Source organism: Neolamprologus multifasciatus, chromosome 19 (genome assembly GCF_963576455.1).
Source record: "Neolamprologus multifasciatus chromosome 19, fNeoMul1.2, whole genome shotgun sequence".
NCBI classification, from domain to species: domain Eukaryota; kingdom Metazoa; phylum Chordata; class Actinopteri; order Cichliformes; family Cichlidae; genus Neolamprologus; species Neolamprologus multifasciatus.
Genome location: NC_140457.1, coordinates 23,143,103 through 23,160,198, shown reverse-complemented (window position 1 = coordinate 23,160,198; position 17,096 = coordinate 23,143,103). Strand labels below are relative to the sequence as shown.

The 17,096-nt window shown below is 40.0% G+C and overlaps 1 protein-coding gene across 1 annotated transcript; it reads left to right on the top strand.

The window, feature by feature from the left end:
- Window positions 1-4,134: 4,134 nt before the first annotated feature.
- Window positions 4,135-5,954, top strand: LOC146496650 (phospholipase A and acyltransferase 3-like). The gene is made up of 4 exons (XM_085144298.1): window positions 4,135-4,269; window positions 4,595-4,703; window positions 4,819-5,096; window positions 5,731-5,954. Exons 1-4 carry the CDS (start codon window positions 4,255-4,257, stop codon window positions 5,848-5,850), a joined length of 522 nt encoding a protein of 173 aa, XP_085000424.1. The 5' UTR covers window positions 4,135-4,254; the 3' UTR covers window positions 5,851-5,954.
- Window positions 5,955-17,096: the final 11,142 nt, after the last annotated feature.

Below are 17,096 nucleotides of genomic sequence, written 5' to 3'. Positions count from 1 at the left end.
AGAGAAGAGCTCGAGAAGATGTGGAGGGTGAAGGTGACGGTGGTCCCAGTGGTAATCGGAGCACTAGGTGCAGTGACTCCCAAGCTAGGCGAGTGGCTCCAGCAGATCCCGGGAACAACAGCGGAGATCTCTGTCCAGAAGAGCGCAGTCCTGGGAACAGCTAAGATACTGCGCAGGACCCTCAAGCTCCCTCTGGTAGAGGACCCGAGCTTGAAGGATAGACCGCCCACAGGGGCGAGTGGGGAATTTTTTTATATATATATATGAGTACAGTAATCTCTTTTTACTATACTTTATAACTTAAAAAAATGCTTGCTGTACATTTGAATTCTCTGGAGTCAGCTTCAAGAAATATTTATTCTGTTCATGGTAGATGGAGGCAGGATTAATCAGTCTCAGCCCTTAGTTCAAAGGAGAAAGTCGCATCTAACTTTACAAATGAGGTGATTAAAGCAGAACTGACCTTAAGTTCGTAAACACTTATTTAAGTAGTGTCACTATTTGAAATGCATATTTTAAATTTTCCACTTTCATCATTGTTCTCTTTGCAGTATCTAAACTCTCTTGCAGGGTAATTACACACAATATGCTGCCACTATAGCAATAAGAAACTAAGATGTGAACTCTGCCTCCAGCCGCCCCCAACTAGCCTCTGTCAACTGTGCTGACCAGTCCCCATGGCAACTGGCACAGAACTAATTTTCCTGAAATGTGACCATCGCTTTTGGAAAAGAGTAGAAAAGGAAAAAAATAACAGTTGTATTTGCTGTACGCGCTGTGAAAACACATCTTTCATATAGTGCCAGAGAACCCACGAGGCTTTGTCTTCTGTACAAATATGAGTGGCAGCCTCTTTTCTAGCCCTGAGCAAACGCTATGGTCCTCGCCATCCTCCTCCTCCTGACTCCACCGTGGGACTGCATTCTGTAGAAACAGTGTAAAAAAGACCACTGGCACTGAAATTGATTTGGCTTTAATTAACCATTGTACAATGATCCATGGCTTCTGCCAAACAGTCGGCGTGATTTACGATCCACTTGTGGTTGAATATGGGCACAGGAGGCAACTTCAGCTGAACTTGTTCTGTTAAGAAAGAAAGTAGTTCAGGCTGAGTTTGCAATCCAGAATTTAATATGATATTTGAGACACCAAAATACAGGCATTTTGAAATTCTCTTTCTCCAAAATATATTATATTAAAATATAATATTCTCCACAAGAAGACTACACTCTCCTAAAGGATTTTAAATGTTATGGAACCTTTTTTTTATCCCTCTAGCCTTTCAAAGTAGATACTTAATTACAATTATTTGCAGAACATGTTTTGAATTTGTTTTTTCAGAATTCTGGAACAAAATTTCAAAAAAGACCCTCATATTTATATTTATTCTCTGCCATGTAATCCAATTTAGTATGTTTGATTTAAAAGCAGCAGCATATGTTATTGATTAGTAAGTAAATAAATCTGCACAAAAAATGTGCATTTTTCTCTTGTCCTGTATGTGACCTGAAGTCATTCATGTGTTTTTGGTGCTTCTTTATTTGCACAAAAAAAGGTCTGCTCACTTTAGAACGCACTTTAGTTACCTTAAACTTAAGCCTTTTACAAAAGGGGACAAGTGTTTCTCCGAGTGCACCGTGAACGTTTGCGTGCCAGCCGTGGGATTGCCGCTCCTTGCAATCGCCACCAATTCCTGAACGTTCATTGTTCTGCAGCTGATTGATGTGGTTTCTCCTTTTAAGACTTGGTGAGGGAAAGGAGCGCAAATCACTGACTTAGCAATCCGCTCCCAACAAAATCTCCTCCCTCTTTCACTGTAACAGGCCAAAGATCGTGCTGCGCTTGCAAGTCTAACAGTCAATACTTAAAAAAGTCATGAAAAAGAGAGCAGCATTAGCATATCAAAGACCAACATCTGACAAGGGCCTGCCAGAACCTTCCATAAGTGGTGTGCACTGGGAGAAAAGGGTTTGACTGTACAGGAGGAAAGGTGGGAAAAGTCCAGTAGTTGAAGATTACTGAGGGTTTTACTGCTGCTCATCAGTCACACAAGATGAGACCATCACAAGAGAGGGATTAGGAAGAATATTAGGGGGCAGATGTTGAAGATGAGAGCCCTCCTCTCTGCCTCGGCCTCTGATTAAACCCAGTATATAACACATGATTTTTTTCAGTGAGAAAGCACAGAGGTCAAAAGTGTAGGGTACCTATGGTGTTCAGAAGAATAAATGGGAGGTATACAAGTGTGGCGTTAAAAGCCAGAACTAACAGATGAGGAGGGAGTTCAGTGTCTGGTGTCAAATCTCTCCTCTGGCTTCTGTCTGCTGTCAGTGAGGTGAAGACAGTAGAACAGCAAAAAAGAAAAAAGAAAGAAAAAATTCGTCTTGGCAACAGTGCAGGACATAGTGTATTACAGCTGTATTTAATGAAAAAAAAGTGCTGCATTGATCATACTGTGGGGAATTCCTCCAAACATCCTCTAAAGCTAAAAGGCCAGGGAGCTCCCTGTGCTGTTCTGATTGAGGGTTTCCTGTTTTAAGTACTTAATGAGGAACTGGGGAAAAATCTGACTTCCAGGTCTCTTGACTTGGATGCTTTCCGGACAATAATAATGAAACAAAGCTTTTTTCCAGGTTCTTCTGGCTGATGTTACCAAACACCTGCTGTTGCTGTACATGTGCAGTTTTAAATATTGTTCAGTAAAGGTCTTACATCAAAATGCAGAAAAGGAAAGCAATAAAAAGAGATTTCTAATAATGGCAAAACCAGAGAGAGGAGAAATTACTCAGCTGCAGTTTCCCTACTTTGCCATTTTGGAGCCTTAAGACAAAGTAACACACAAATGAAATATAAAAATTTTACTTGGACACTTTCTGTTTCACTTGATATGCTTTCCTACAAGAACATAGCATGCCATATTATATTCAATAAGCTAAATCTGTTCATCTGGATGTAGCATTTTCACATAGCTGAACCAATGGCACAGTAATGTATCAGGATAGGATAACTAGTGTGCAAGCTGAGATCAGTTTCATATAGGGAGAAATTAGAGACTAAACCTGTACCTGGACTTAAAGATGGTTGAAGTTAGGCATTTTAACATGGGGGTCAATTACACTTGGAGTCAGCCTCAAGTGGCCATTTGAGGAATTGCAGTTTTCAGTACTTCTAGTTTGGCCATCCATCCATTCTTTCCACTTATCCTTATCAGGGCTAACACATTAGCCCTGTGTCAGAATATCTTTGATCAGATAATATTAATCTGAAACAGTAGACTGTTAATTTTAGTCACACATTAGTGAACGCAGTGCTCAAGAGTTTCTACAGATCATAATGTTGGACTCTTAGTACGCTTACCTGCCTCCAAATAAATGCTAATATATAGCTGCTGTTTAACAGACCACACCACTAAAGGTAATAAATGCTGCTTTCAGCAATTCCCTTGTCTTGAATGGCACAGCAGGTTGCTCCAGCTGTTTGCTTTGGCAGAACACGCAAACCCAAAGGGTTTTTGTGCATTGGGCTAGAATTTTATCAGGGACCTTCAAATTTCCAAGCAAATGCATTAACTGCCACACTATGGAACAAACTAACTTTGCACCAATGTTAACAATGTTTATTTTGTCAATAAATTGTAAGGCATGAAAGACCATAAACCACAAATAAACACCTAAAATCATTACATTTGCAACTGTATTCAGTCAGTTTACTCCACAATAACATTTCATTAGTTCCTTTGAGTCAACGTCAGCTTGAGGTCAACAAGCTAGAGGTCTTTTAAATAAAATCCCAGATTGAAATGTACAGGATATTGATTTTTATCTTGAATTATGAGTAAAAATAATTTGAGAACTAAGACGGACCTTAAAGTCTTTACAATAGTTGTTTGTCTTGTATATGTCTGATGTTGGGGTGTTTTACCTTGTTGCTGTAGATTTTCACCTTCTTTACAATGAACTTTGGTTTATTGTAGAAGGCTCAATCCAATGAACAGTTCACAAGAAATGAAACTTACCCTTTCTCGCACTGCGCGCTGCTTGGCAACCACCTAAAAAAAACAGTCTCATTGGCTTTTCTAGTTAATGATTTGCAAATTTAGGCCATGTAGCCTTGATGTGGTATTTAACAATGCGCTTATCTAATCTGTCTTTGCATATTAGCACTTCTCCATCTGAAATGTAAGCTACGTTTCAGTACCAGTCAGAGTAAATTCGCTACCAGTCGTGCCCACCAGCTGACTGAAGAGGTGAAGCCATGGCACCAACACTGGTGAGTGATCCTCTCCTTGCTTTTACTATTACTTAAGTCCGCATTTTTGCGCCTTTGTGACTACATTGGTATGTTGTGTGCTTTTACTTGGTCAAATTTTAATTAGTTTTTGATATATGAAAATTCAGAATTTATGCTAACCTTTTTCTTTGCCACAGCAAAGAGGTTCAAACAACTTTGATATATTATACATTATTATAATATCTGAAAATTACTAGGCGACTCATATTTTCACCTCGTTATGATTTTTATTCTTCCTCTAGTCAGCTTTTACTAGCTCACTTGTCTGTTTATACTGAGTGCTGCCTTTTCTCATTATTTTCAGTTTGACAAAGAGCCAAAGCCAGGGGACCTTATCGAGATCTCTCGGGAGGCATATAAACACTGGGCTGTCTACATTGGAGGAAATGAAGTTGTTCATTTACTGCCTCCGAGTGAGTGTTACATTTTTAACTTGCACAAAACCCAACACACATTAACGTGCCCTACATAATTCACGGATCTTGCTTTAGTGTCTCTCTGACCTCCTTTTTCCTCTTCCAAAAAAAGCACATCCAGGTGGTGAGTTGGGATTCTTCGGTGAGCTGCTGACGTTACTAGACAGCGGTAAGGCGCAGGTGAGGCGTCAGAAGATCTGGGAAGTTGTCGGCTCCAGCAAATTTGAGGTCAATAATCTTCTGGATGATGAGTACAGTCCTCGTGAGCCTCTTGCCATTGTGAGGGATGCCTGCAGGATGGTCGGTCGAGAGCTGCCTTACTGTATCGCTACTCAGAATTGTGAACACTTTGTCACAGAGCTACGTTATGGAAAGCCAGAGTCCCGACAGGTGAGGGATTTTTTATAGATCTACCTAAAAGAAAAGTCTGTGAGATCAAATGGGTTGTGAATTCTCTTGTGTTAAGCTGAACATGGCTTAAACCAACAGTGAAGAGCAACAGTAACACTTTATTGCTGTTTCAGTGAGAAATGATTTTATCAAAGTGATTCACAGCCTGGTGTTTGTCTGCACCTGCGCTGGATGTGTTTATCATCTAAGCGCCTCATTCATTGTAAAGATACAAAGATGTAACACAATCTATTATGAATGATTAGAAGCAGATGTGGTGCTGAATAAATTTTGATTATGTACCAAATGGCAGATTAGCTGATTTGCAAGTTCCAAAAAAGCTTGCTTAGTCAACCCGTTTTGTCACCTTCGCTGCCATAAATAGCTCTCGGAAATACTTTTTTTTTTTAAAAACGTCTTTTTCATGGTGTTCAATCAGAAAGTGCAACATTGCAACCGCTCAATTTTTAATGAATGTAAACATGGTCATTATTTTTTATTTTGTTTTTACTGTCTATTATTGCAGCCTTGTGGAAGTCAGCACTGAAATACAACATCTACAACAATGCAATAACTGCTTTCCCTCCAACAACCAGCACAACTGCTTTTCTCTTTATTGTGTTTTTTTCCATAGGTTCAAACAGCAGCTGTGATTGGAGGCGTCGCTGTGGCAGGTGTAGCCGCTGCAATTTTGGGTGCCGCGCTGTTTTCCTCCTTCAACAAGGACGAAAACAAAAGAAGAAATTATAGGTGATTGCAGTGACTGATATCATTAATATCAGTAAAAAGGAAGGAACTAGTTTGTTGGTGTAACAAGGTCAGCAGAAACAATAAGACAACTTCAAATAGGTTGAGTTGAGTTGTAAAAAAAAAAAAAAGTAAATGTAAATATGCAATAATAATAATAATAATAATGTAATAAAAGCTGTGATGGAAGTTTTCAGTTTACAGCCACAATATTAAAACCGCTGTTGGGTGAAGTGAATAATAAAGTTAGCATCATTAAAGGGATCAATGTTGCTGCTTGGAAACTTTGGGCCCTCACTTTGACATGTGCACCCCATCTCTTCTGGAGTCTATACTTCAAGAGGTCAGAGTTGTTTTGTTTTGGCCTTGTAAGAACCTTAAAAATGAATTTTTAATAAAAAGTCTGCAAACACTCTGGTCATGGGGCAGAATCCAGAAATAATAAAGCCTCACACCGTCCACGCTTTGAGAGTCTGATTGAACGGTTAATGGTGGCTGATCGTGAGGCTCATCAATCACCATGCATAACAAATGTGCAGCATTTTCACTGCACATTTGTGAATGATAGAAAAGACATGCCAATAACATGCATGATTACAGAGAGATGGTGAGTCACAGCCTCAAACATGATCACTAATTAGATGGTATCCATTCACTGATCCATCCGTCTGATCCAGGGCCAATAAATCGATATTTGATAATGAATAAAAAAATTTTTTCACAGTTAATTTAGCTAAGAAATCCACTTTATAGTACATTTGTTCACTTTCCTTTACACTCTCCAGAGCTCTTTGCCTTGTAATTTTAGCCACAGTGGTTTGGGCTGCTGTCAGTGAAATGTAAGTGACGTTTAAAACCTAATAGAGATGGCACGATACCACTTTTTTATGTCCGATACCAATACCGATATCATAAATTTGGATATCTGCCGATACCGATATGAATCCGATATAGTGTGTTTTTTAATCAATAAAACTTTTTTTTAATATCTTGCTGCATTTTGTATAAGTTCATACTCAAGTTTAAATAAATAACAACACTAAAGCTATTCTGTTATACCTGTATGTAAAAAATACACTGCGCCCAAAATATTTCATAGTTCAGCAACACTGATCAATCTAATAAACTTAAACCTGCTCCATCCTCCCTATTCTGGTATTTTAAAGAGTACTTAGCAGAAATATTAAGCAACCTAACTAATAGGGTTGCAAACTCCCAGCAAAAAACAAAATAGAGAACCACCCTCTTCCTCATGATGCTTAATCGATGTAATCAAATTTAATTTGATGCAGGGGGAAAATGCACAGAAATAAATTATTTTTCAAGAATAATTAAATAGATTCAACATCTTTCTTCAACAGAATTGCAGACTGCACAGATGGTATCTTCCCAAAGGAAAAAGTACTAGCTTACTAGGGTATATTAGACTTAACAGTTACTATATACAGTAATGGACTTCTATACATTTTACATCAGATTAAAACTTTGGGTGTAAGAGTCAGATAATTATTTATTAAAAGCTAGACATTTTAAATGAGAATAAGAAAGAAAAGTATGTCTTTGCGCCCCCTTTTCCCTGTTCATGCCCTATCGGCCCCCCTGGCTAAACTTTGCTAGATCCGCCCCTGCACAGTTACCAGCAGTCAGCTACTTAGAAAAGGATCCTGGTGTAGAAAGTATTAATAAATAAATTCTAACAACAGCTTATCAAGCTTAAACGTGCTGCTGTTGTTCAGCCGCTGGTTTCCTCTTTCTGGTGAGAAGTGGGCCAAAAACTAAGAAGAGAGACGGACTCGCGACAGAAAAGCCGATCAGCTGATCATTAAGCAGTTTCATGATTGAAGTAGCAGCAGGAGAGAGAGAGAGAGAGAGAGAGAGAGAGGCAGTCGCTCCATAAGCTTTACAAACATTCAGAGATGAACTTACACACTTGCGTTACTTCTCTCTGGGAAAACTTCCTCGGAGATGAAATGCTGGTTTGCTAGCTAGGCTACAAATACACACAGCCGCTCTATCACGTGATGCACACTGCTGCAAAGTGCTACGGTTATGAGCCGAGTTACGCTGTGTACCAAGTTTTGTGAGGTGCTTTTTTGATATTTAATGGATCGGATTACATTATTTATTTCTCGCCGATATCCGATCCAGTAATTTGGGTCAGTATCGGACCGATACCGATACGTAATATCGGATCGGTCCATCTCTAAAAGCTAATAGAAAATATTCTCATTCTCATAAACTTAGAAGGAATTCATGAAAAGTACACAGGAACAGATTGTTGGAAGTTGCCATGTTGTCCCGCCATCTTGAACACAGAGCTCATAGGTGTTCACGGGCTGTCGGGAAATTTGAATTAATGTCTGCACCTTCAGACTCAAAATATGTAGAAGAAGAAGAAGAAGATTTTTACCAAAGAAGTGAAAAGGTGAAGGAAAGAGAAAACAGCATTTTCATCTATTTCTGATATTGTCGGAAATACTTATTCTAAACAGATCAGACATGCAACCATCCAATCTCCATACAGCTCACAACAAGCCGGCTAATCAACAAGAACATGTTCAATACAATTCAGATTTATTTATACAGCACCAAATCACAACAACAGCCGCCTCAAGGCGCCTTCCATTCTAAGGTAGACCCTACAAGAGAAAAAACCCAACAATCATATGAACCCTTATGAGCAACCACTTTGGCGACAGTGGGAAGGAAAAACTCCCTTTTAACAGGAAGAAACCTCCAGCGGTACCAGGCTCAGGGAGGGGCGGGGCCATCTGCCGCGACCGGTTGGGGTGAGAGAAGGAAGACAGAAAATGGCCTGCATTTGTATAGCGCTTTACTCAGTCCCTAAGGACCCCAAAGCACTTTACACTACATTCAGTCATTCACCCATTCACACACACATTCACACACTGGTGACGGCAAGCTACATTGTAGCCACAGCTGCCCTGGGAAGAAGGGATAGAAGACATGCTGTGGAAGAGAGCCAGAGATTAATAAGAAGCATGATCCAGTGCAGAGAGGTTTATTAACACATGTTGAGTGAGAAAGGTGACTGAAAACTCAATGCATCATGGGAATCCCCCAGTAGTGTTCACCTATTGCAGCATAACTAAGGGAGGATTCAGGGTCACATGATCCAGCCTTAACTATATGTTTTAGCAACAAGGAAGGTTTTAAAAGGAACCCCAGCTATTAAGACATGTTTGCGCTAAAATATGCATTGTGCTTTCAATAATATATATGTGGTATTAAAATACGCCAAATGTTTTCCTTTTACATTTTATATAAAACCAATTTACCAGTAGGCCGCCTTTGTTATTTACTTCTCAATGCACTCTGGGTAGTGACGTCACATGGTTGCACCGCATCGGGTTCACAATTAGCAGCGCACTGGAAATGGCTTTTGTTCGACCTTTCCAGTTTGAACCAGAGCAAACCGAGGGAGAGGATGAAAATAGTCAACCAGTACTTAGTTTAGATGAAGATGAAAACAATCCGTCACACGAGGACACGAGAGTCAGGGAAAACTGCTGGTGTCTATGCGGCTACTGAGAGTGTTTGTTGTAAAGAGATCCATTTTATGGCAGCAGCTATCCATGGTAACGCATAAGCGCATGATAAAAACACTAATAGAATTCTATTTTTTATTATAAAGTGAAATTCTGAAAAATTATGATTCTCCATGCAACACAGTGCACCAAAACTTAATCCAGATGTTCTTTGGGCAGCCCTTGTTAGCCTCCATGACCAGTATAGTGCTGGTCTACAAAGTCGTAACCAGGTTAATAGGCAAGTTAATTAACACCATTGCTACACTGCAAAAAACAAAACAGGTTAGCTGAACGAAAGCGCCTATACTGACGACAACCAATACATGTCATCGTGCCAGAAAAAACATGGCCGCTCCCATGGCTCCAAAATAGTTTTAAACAACAAAGATTTAATGAATAACAAAAAAATTGTAGTTATTCTTAAGTATGTTTTTATGTAGTGGAGATAATTTGTAACATATTTAGAGTAGCTTGTCATAATAGTCGGGGTTCCTTATAAGCCTAATCTTAAAAGTAGAGATAGTGTCTGTCTCTTAAATCCAAACTGGAAGCTGGTTCCACAGAAGAGGGGCCTGAAAACTGAATTCTACTTTTAAATACCCTAGGAGCAATAAGTAGGCCTGCAGTACGAGAGAAAAGTGCTCTAATGGGGGTGATGTAGTACTATAAGGTCATTAAGATAAGATGGGGCCTGATTATTTAAGACCTTGTATGTGAGGAGCAGGATTTTGAATTAAATTCTGGATTTAACAGGAAGCCAATGAAGGGAAGCCAAAACAGGAGAAATATGCTCTCTCTTTCTAGTCCCTGTCAGGACTCTTGCTGCAGCATCTTGGATTAACTGAAGGCTTTTCAGGGAGTTTTTAGGACATCCTGATAATAAAGAATTGCAGTAGTCCAGCCTGAAAGTAATAAATGCATGAACTAGTTTTTCCAGCTTCACTCTGAGACAGGATTTTTCTAATTTTTTACATATTGCACAAATGAAAGAAAGCATTCCTACATATTTGTTTAATATGTGCATTGAAGGACATATCCTGGTCAAAAATGACTCCAAGGTTCCTCACAGTGTTACTGGAGGCCAAGGTAATGCCATCCAGAGTAAGAATCTGGTTAGATAACATATTTCTTTTTTCTTTTTCATATTTTCAGGGCCGAGTACAATAACCTCATTTTTTTCTGAATGTAGAAGCAGAAAATTAGAGGTCATCCAGGTCTTTATGTCTCTAAGACATTCCTGCAGTTTAACATGTGTTTATGATCTAACTTCATGCTAGGTTATGTTAGCTCAAGTGTCCTAAAAATCACACTTTCCCTTTTGATAAACAGTTTGATTATATACTCACATAGTACGAGATGTTATTTGCTAATTGTCCGAGTCCAGCAATGTTAGATCCACTTCAGAAAGAAAGAAAGAAAATAGAAAAGTGCAGGATATCCTGAACAAATCACGTCAGAATTACTGCAATCTACTGACATCTAGTGGTGAGATTTTACACACTGTACCTTTAATAGTGTATGAGCGTTGCACATTGATACCCACTCCTACAGAGTATTGGTAAAGATCAAAGTTCAACATCTTAACTCCCTCCTCAAATCATCTGATCTCAGTAACCACAGTAACTTGTGACCTGACTAAACCTTACCTCATATAGCAAATGATTAAGTGCACACAGCTGAGATATTAAGCAGGGGGTGAACATGCTTCCTCTTTTTCCCCACTTAGAAGTTTGAACTGTTCCCACCATATGTACGACACATCGTGCCCCCTCCTGTAGCTGGAGGCTGTTAGGTTTCCTTTTAATTTGGTGTTATAAACTGCAGCTATAAACACTCGGAAATGTGAATAGATAGCTTGTATGAACTGGCTTGTTTAAAGTTTACCCTGGCCATAAATATGAAAATGTTTTTGTGGGCACAATAATGTACAAACTCCAAGCACTGGGGGGGATAAACTGCATTTAAATAAACAAACAGAGAGAATTACATCATGGAATAGTCACATCTGATAGCAACATGTGGTTAGAGGTGGATGCAGAGCTCTGGATAACTCCCAGTGGACATAAATCTGGGGTACTTTTCTAAGAACTGCCAGCAACGGAAATCTCTTTGTTGCCATTTCCACCATTCAACTGCCCGACTGCACAGCTTGAATGTTTACCTGTGATGATCTGGGATGCAGTAAACTTAAAGCCAACAATGGTTCAGTAATGGGGTTTTTCTTTACATCAATAATAGGTCTTCCCTGGTTAATAGTAAGATAAATGAGTTCAGAGATGCTTTATCCTGAAGCCTAATGGACTGAAAAGGGACTTATTGTGAGTTTCTATTGTACACTAGGCTTGGAGGCAGCACTGAACCAACATGAATAAGTACAGCCAGTAAAGAGCAGTTGGTGATAAATGCAGCGTGACAGGCAGCCACGGAGGCCAAAAATCAACTACCTTTGGTGTCTGTGTCACTTGAGGATATATGGTCGCCCCCTCCGGGTTCTGTCACTGCTAATGTCTCACGTTCAGTTTCCACAAAGGCAAACGTGGAGGACGTGGCTTGGGCCAGGAGAGCCATTAAAAACGACCCGAAATCTTCCATCCGATACAAAGATGTCATTGAGGTTTGTCTCTGCACCTGCTGAAGTCATGGAAGAGGCGGCAGAAGGTCTTCCTCTGTGTCCGACTAAGCGACAACAGTCCGCCACCTCCCAAAAACTAGCCGGACAAGTTTTTTTTTTCTTTTTTTTTCGAAAGGCAAACTGCTGCCATGCCAGATAAGTCAACAAACGAGGGCCAGTGAAACTTTGTTCATCGTGTGAGGGGCTTTTTGTGAGAGAGGCTGTGTGGAGAGACGGGGGAAAGGGGGCTGGAGGGAGGCAGGATGGGGAGCTAGAATTAGGACCACATAAAGACGAGAGCCAGAAGGACGCGGTTGGGAGATGGTGGATTGGACCACCCTAAATGTAAGGCTTCCTGGCTGCTGATGCCCACTCAGGTGGCAGCAGCTAAAATACCTCTATCTCCCCCCGTTCGCCGGGTTCACAATGAGGAAACTGTTTCAGCAGGACAGGGGCTCTGCCTCTCAGACCACTGACAGAGAGAGATTAGAATAACAATGGCCCGGGTTAATGATGTTTGTGCCGCTGAAGACACAAAGTCATTACTAAAAAAGCCATTAGGCCTCTGAGTCAAAGGGAATGAAAGGGGTGTTTTTTTCACACTGATTGCTTGCAGCGAATGTTAAACAGAACGGTGATCAACACAGAGACCACCAGTCGCTCAGTGTCTCATTTTATGGCAGGTTCTCAGTATTTTTCTCTCAGCTATAGCTACTTTTTAACTTATGCAATAGTGGCTTGTTTCATGCATTAGCTGCACTTCCTTTCAGCCTTTTCACCTGACTTCTTTACTCAGTTCTACACATCATGTTGAGGCAGAGCAGAGCTGGAGCTGGCAGAAGGGGGCAAAAAAAAAAGAAAAACCAAAGGAGGGAGGAAAAGAGCAAAGAAAAAGAAGGCTTTGAAGAAGACCGAGCTCGCAAAGCTGTATTTTAAAGTTGGATGGCACATCAGAGGCATGAGCAGCTAGAGTTCTGGGTTTTTTTTTAAGGCCCATATATGCTCATAGTGCAGCATCCAAAAGGAGCATTCTCTTTAAAGCCGGGCTGAGTGAGACCAAACATTCACCGCCGTGCTCCGAGGCTTAATTATCGTTTGGATCACAAACAGAAAGCTGGTTTCAGAGTTGCAGAAGATGAACAGAAGATGGCTGTGTCTGAAAATAATTAGACGCGACATGATTTCAGCTGTTATTTACATTTATATTACAGGCTGACACTATCATTTAGAGCGACATGGGGCAACAGTACAATCAGTTTCATTTCCTGTGCTTCCTTTGTCCTTGAATGTTCTGTTTAATAGAGATGTGACAGGAAAAGAAATGAAAGTTGGACTGAAGGAAGTGCTTAGTGATGCCTTGTTATGTGCCGCATTTGGCCTTAACGTTTTGAAAATTAGTTTGTCTCTGTCTTTAAAAAAAAAAAGCCAACATAACAAGCTCCAAATACAGAATTTAAATAAATTTAGTATCTGGAAAGACTAATCACCACCATCAACCTTTTGCCAATTAAAATCAGATCATCGTGATTCAGGTGACTTTATACTGTAACATGCTAGTTTGTTTCAATAGTACTCTTAACATGACTAAAATTCACATCGAATATCAGAAATGGTTTCCTTTGTGGCTTAACCAGGAATATTAAGCCTATAACGACATCCAGAACGCTACGCAGATCTGGACCAGAGCATCACTGAGCTCTTGAACAGTCTGATGTGTAGCCTGGTGGGACTGGATCGATCTAACACTGTTGGACTTAGGTCAGGCGAGCATGGAGGCCAGTATCAATTCCTTCATTCTGCATACTCTTGCTACATGATGCCGGGCATTGTCGCGACCAGGAGGAACCCATTCCCACTGCACCATCACAGGGTCTGACTTGATCAGAGACATTCCCATCAGATCTGGCAGTACTCATCCTGTTCCTCCTTGCACAAAGGAGCAGATACTGGCCCCCGAAGATGGGTTAAGGACCTTCTATTTGCCCTACATGCTCCTAGAGTAACTGCAAGCAACTTTTATACTTAATTTTTTCTATAGGTTTGCTTCAGTAAATTAAAGAAATTTGAATAATGACTCATTAGAACAGGTTGTGAAGAAAGATATGTACTTAATTTAGGGTAAACATTGTTTTTTGTAACAACCTTAGTTACAGGGACTGCTACTTCCATGACCATTACATGGGTTTGAAAACATTTAGGAAGAGTAAAAAGAAAACAATTCATTTAGATTTTTTAAATTTTACAGCAACTTTCAAACAGGTCAGCAGTGAGATAAACGTAAAGCACTTGGTGGTCTGCAATTTAAGCAGTCATTGTTGGGTAATATGAGGGTCCAACCAAACAATAAATGCACCAGATAGTCTATCTAAAATATTTATGTCTGAAGTCCCATGTTTCTAACGTTACACTAAATCCACATCTCAAGTAAATAAGACAATTTCAGGGAAGAATCTCAGCAGGAGACATAACAAATAGCTGAGTTGGGTAGAAACTAGAGCTGGGCGGTGAATGGGGTTTGTGATTAAATATATGCAAGAAGAAACAATTAGAATACCTATTTTTGAAAATGATGAAGTGTGACATATGCTCAGCCCTCATCTAAATGCTTAGTGCCTTCCCCCAGTGCTGGTTTGGAGGGGTGACTGAAGAGAGAGAGGAACTGAGGAAATGCCTGTGGCCGAGCCTCTTATTTTTCCATGGCAGCGTTATAAACATATAGTGCAATAACATCTCCTGTATGTGCCCTCTCAGCCCACAGAACTGTGGCCGGCCTCCTAAAAGCAGCACTATGTTATTACCGCCCACTATGAATGCTTTCTGTGTCTATGTGTATACGTGTTGTTATCGGTTGGCCTTCACATGTAAGTCTGTCCATGTGTTTGGCACAAAGAGGAATGCAACATACACTTAATGTGTGCTAATGTTTATTTCCACAGGCTTCCTGTGTAAATGATCCTGCTCAGCCTAACACAGGTAGATTTATGGGGCCTGATACATGGGTATAAATATGCCACAGAAATAGACTGTAGCTAAATGGTGGAGATTGTGCAGTCACTGAATGGGCCCGACTGTCTCTGAAACAGGAGTAAATAAGTCTTGCATCCACACATTCGCGGCTCAGCCTCCCCCCCAAACCAGCAGCGGTAAAGCCTTAAAGTCTGACAAGTTTACCTGTTTATGTGAGGATTTTATTGATTATATACAGTACAACTATTCTGTGATGGGAGGAAAAAATTACAACCACACATTAATCATTCATTAACTGTATAATTCCCCAAGAGTGTGGTTTATCCATTCATTTTCCATGTTTAGCCCCTATTATTACAGTAAAGGATTATAAGTCACTGCCATTCATCATCAGACCACCTACAAATGTTACATGCTATGACAACTTCATCTTTATGTGCTAAGGTTTCCATCTCTAAGTGGTAAAACGGGTCACTTGTCCAATATCTTCTTACTCCCAGGTTGTTACATTGTAATAACCCACCAGCTTCACGTTGTGTTTGACACAATTTTTTTTTACAAGTGTAACAGTTCCCGAGTGTCTGAAACACATGCAATGGGAACCTGGGTAGCAACGCCTTGGGATGTATAACCATTTTGAACAAAGTAATAAAGAGAAATACTGTATATCAAAGATGCACATAGCTTCCTGGTCTATAAAATCAAGCCAATATAGAAGTGCCTTTAAGTTCATGGGGGGAAAGATCATAAATGTAAAGACTGCATGTTGCAAACTTTAGGATATTAGTTTAAATATCTGCCTCCTTAGATTTTGTGCCATGAGAAAGGAACTCCCAAAAATGCATATGCAACAGCATCAATTTCCACCTCTTACAAGCAGTCTTGTCTCTGCACTCTTAGCAAATCTGGCCCTTATATGTTTATATTAGAGATGGACCGATCCGATATTACGTATCGGTATCGGTCCGATACTGACCCAAATTACTGGATCGGATATCGGCGAGAAATAAATAATGTAATCCGATCCATTAAATATCAAAAAAGCACCTCACAAAACTTGCTACACAGCGTAACTCTTCTCATAACCGTAGCACTTTGCAGCAGTGTGCATCACGTGATAGAGCGGCTGTGTGTATTTGTAGCCTAGCTAGCAAACCAGCATTTCGTCTCCGAGGAAGTTTTCCCAGAGAGAAGTAAAGCAAGTGTGTAAGTTCATCTCTGAATGTTTGTAAAGCTTATGGAGCGACTGCCTCTCTCTCTCTCTCTCTCTCTCTCTCTCCTGCTGCTACTTCAATCGTGAAACTGCTTAATGATCAGCTGATCGGCTTTTCTGTCGCGAGTCCGTCTCTCTTCTTAGTTTTTGGCCCACTTCTCACCAGAAAGAGGAAACCAGCGGCTGAACAACAGCAGCACGTTTAAGCTTGATAAGCTGTTGTTAGAATTTATTTATTAATACTTTCTACACCAGGATCCTTTTCTAAGTAGCTGACTGCTGATAACTGTGCAGGGGCGGATCTAGCAAAGTTTAGCCAGGGGGGCCGATAGGGCATGAACAGGGAAAAGGGGGCGCAAAGACATACTTTTCTTTCTTATTCTCATTTAAAATGTCTAGCTTTTAATAAATAATTATCTGACTCTTACACCCAAAGTTTTAATCTGATGTAAAATGTATAGAAGTCCATTATTGTATATAGTAACTGTTAAGTCTAATATACCCTAGTAAGCTAGTACTTTTTCCTTTGGGAAGATACCATCTGTGCAGTCTGCAATTCTGTTGAAGAAAGATGTTGAATCTATTTAATTATTCTTGAAAAATAATTTATTTCTGTGCATTTTCCCCCTGCATCAAATTAAATTTGATTACATCGATTAAGCATCATGAGGAAGAGGGTGGTTCCCTATTTTTTTTTTTGCTGGGAGTTTGCAACCCTATTAGTTAGGTTGCTTAATATTTCTGCTAAGTACTCTTTAAAATACCAGAATAGGGAGGATGGAGCAGGTTTAAGTTTATTAGATTGTTCAGTGTTGCTGAACTATGAAATATTTTGGGCGCAGTGTATTTTTTACATACAGGTATAACAGAATAGCTTTAGTGTTGTTATTTATTTAAACTTGAGTATGAAC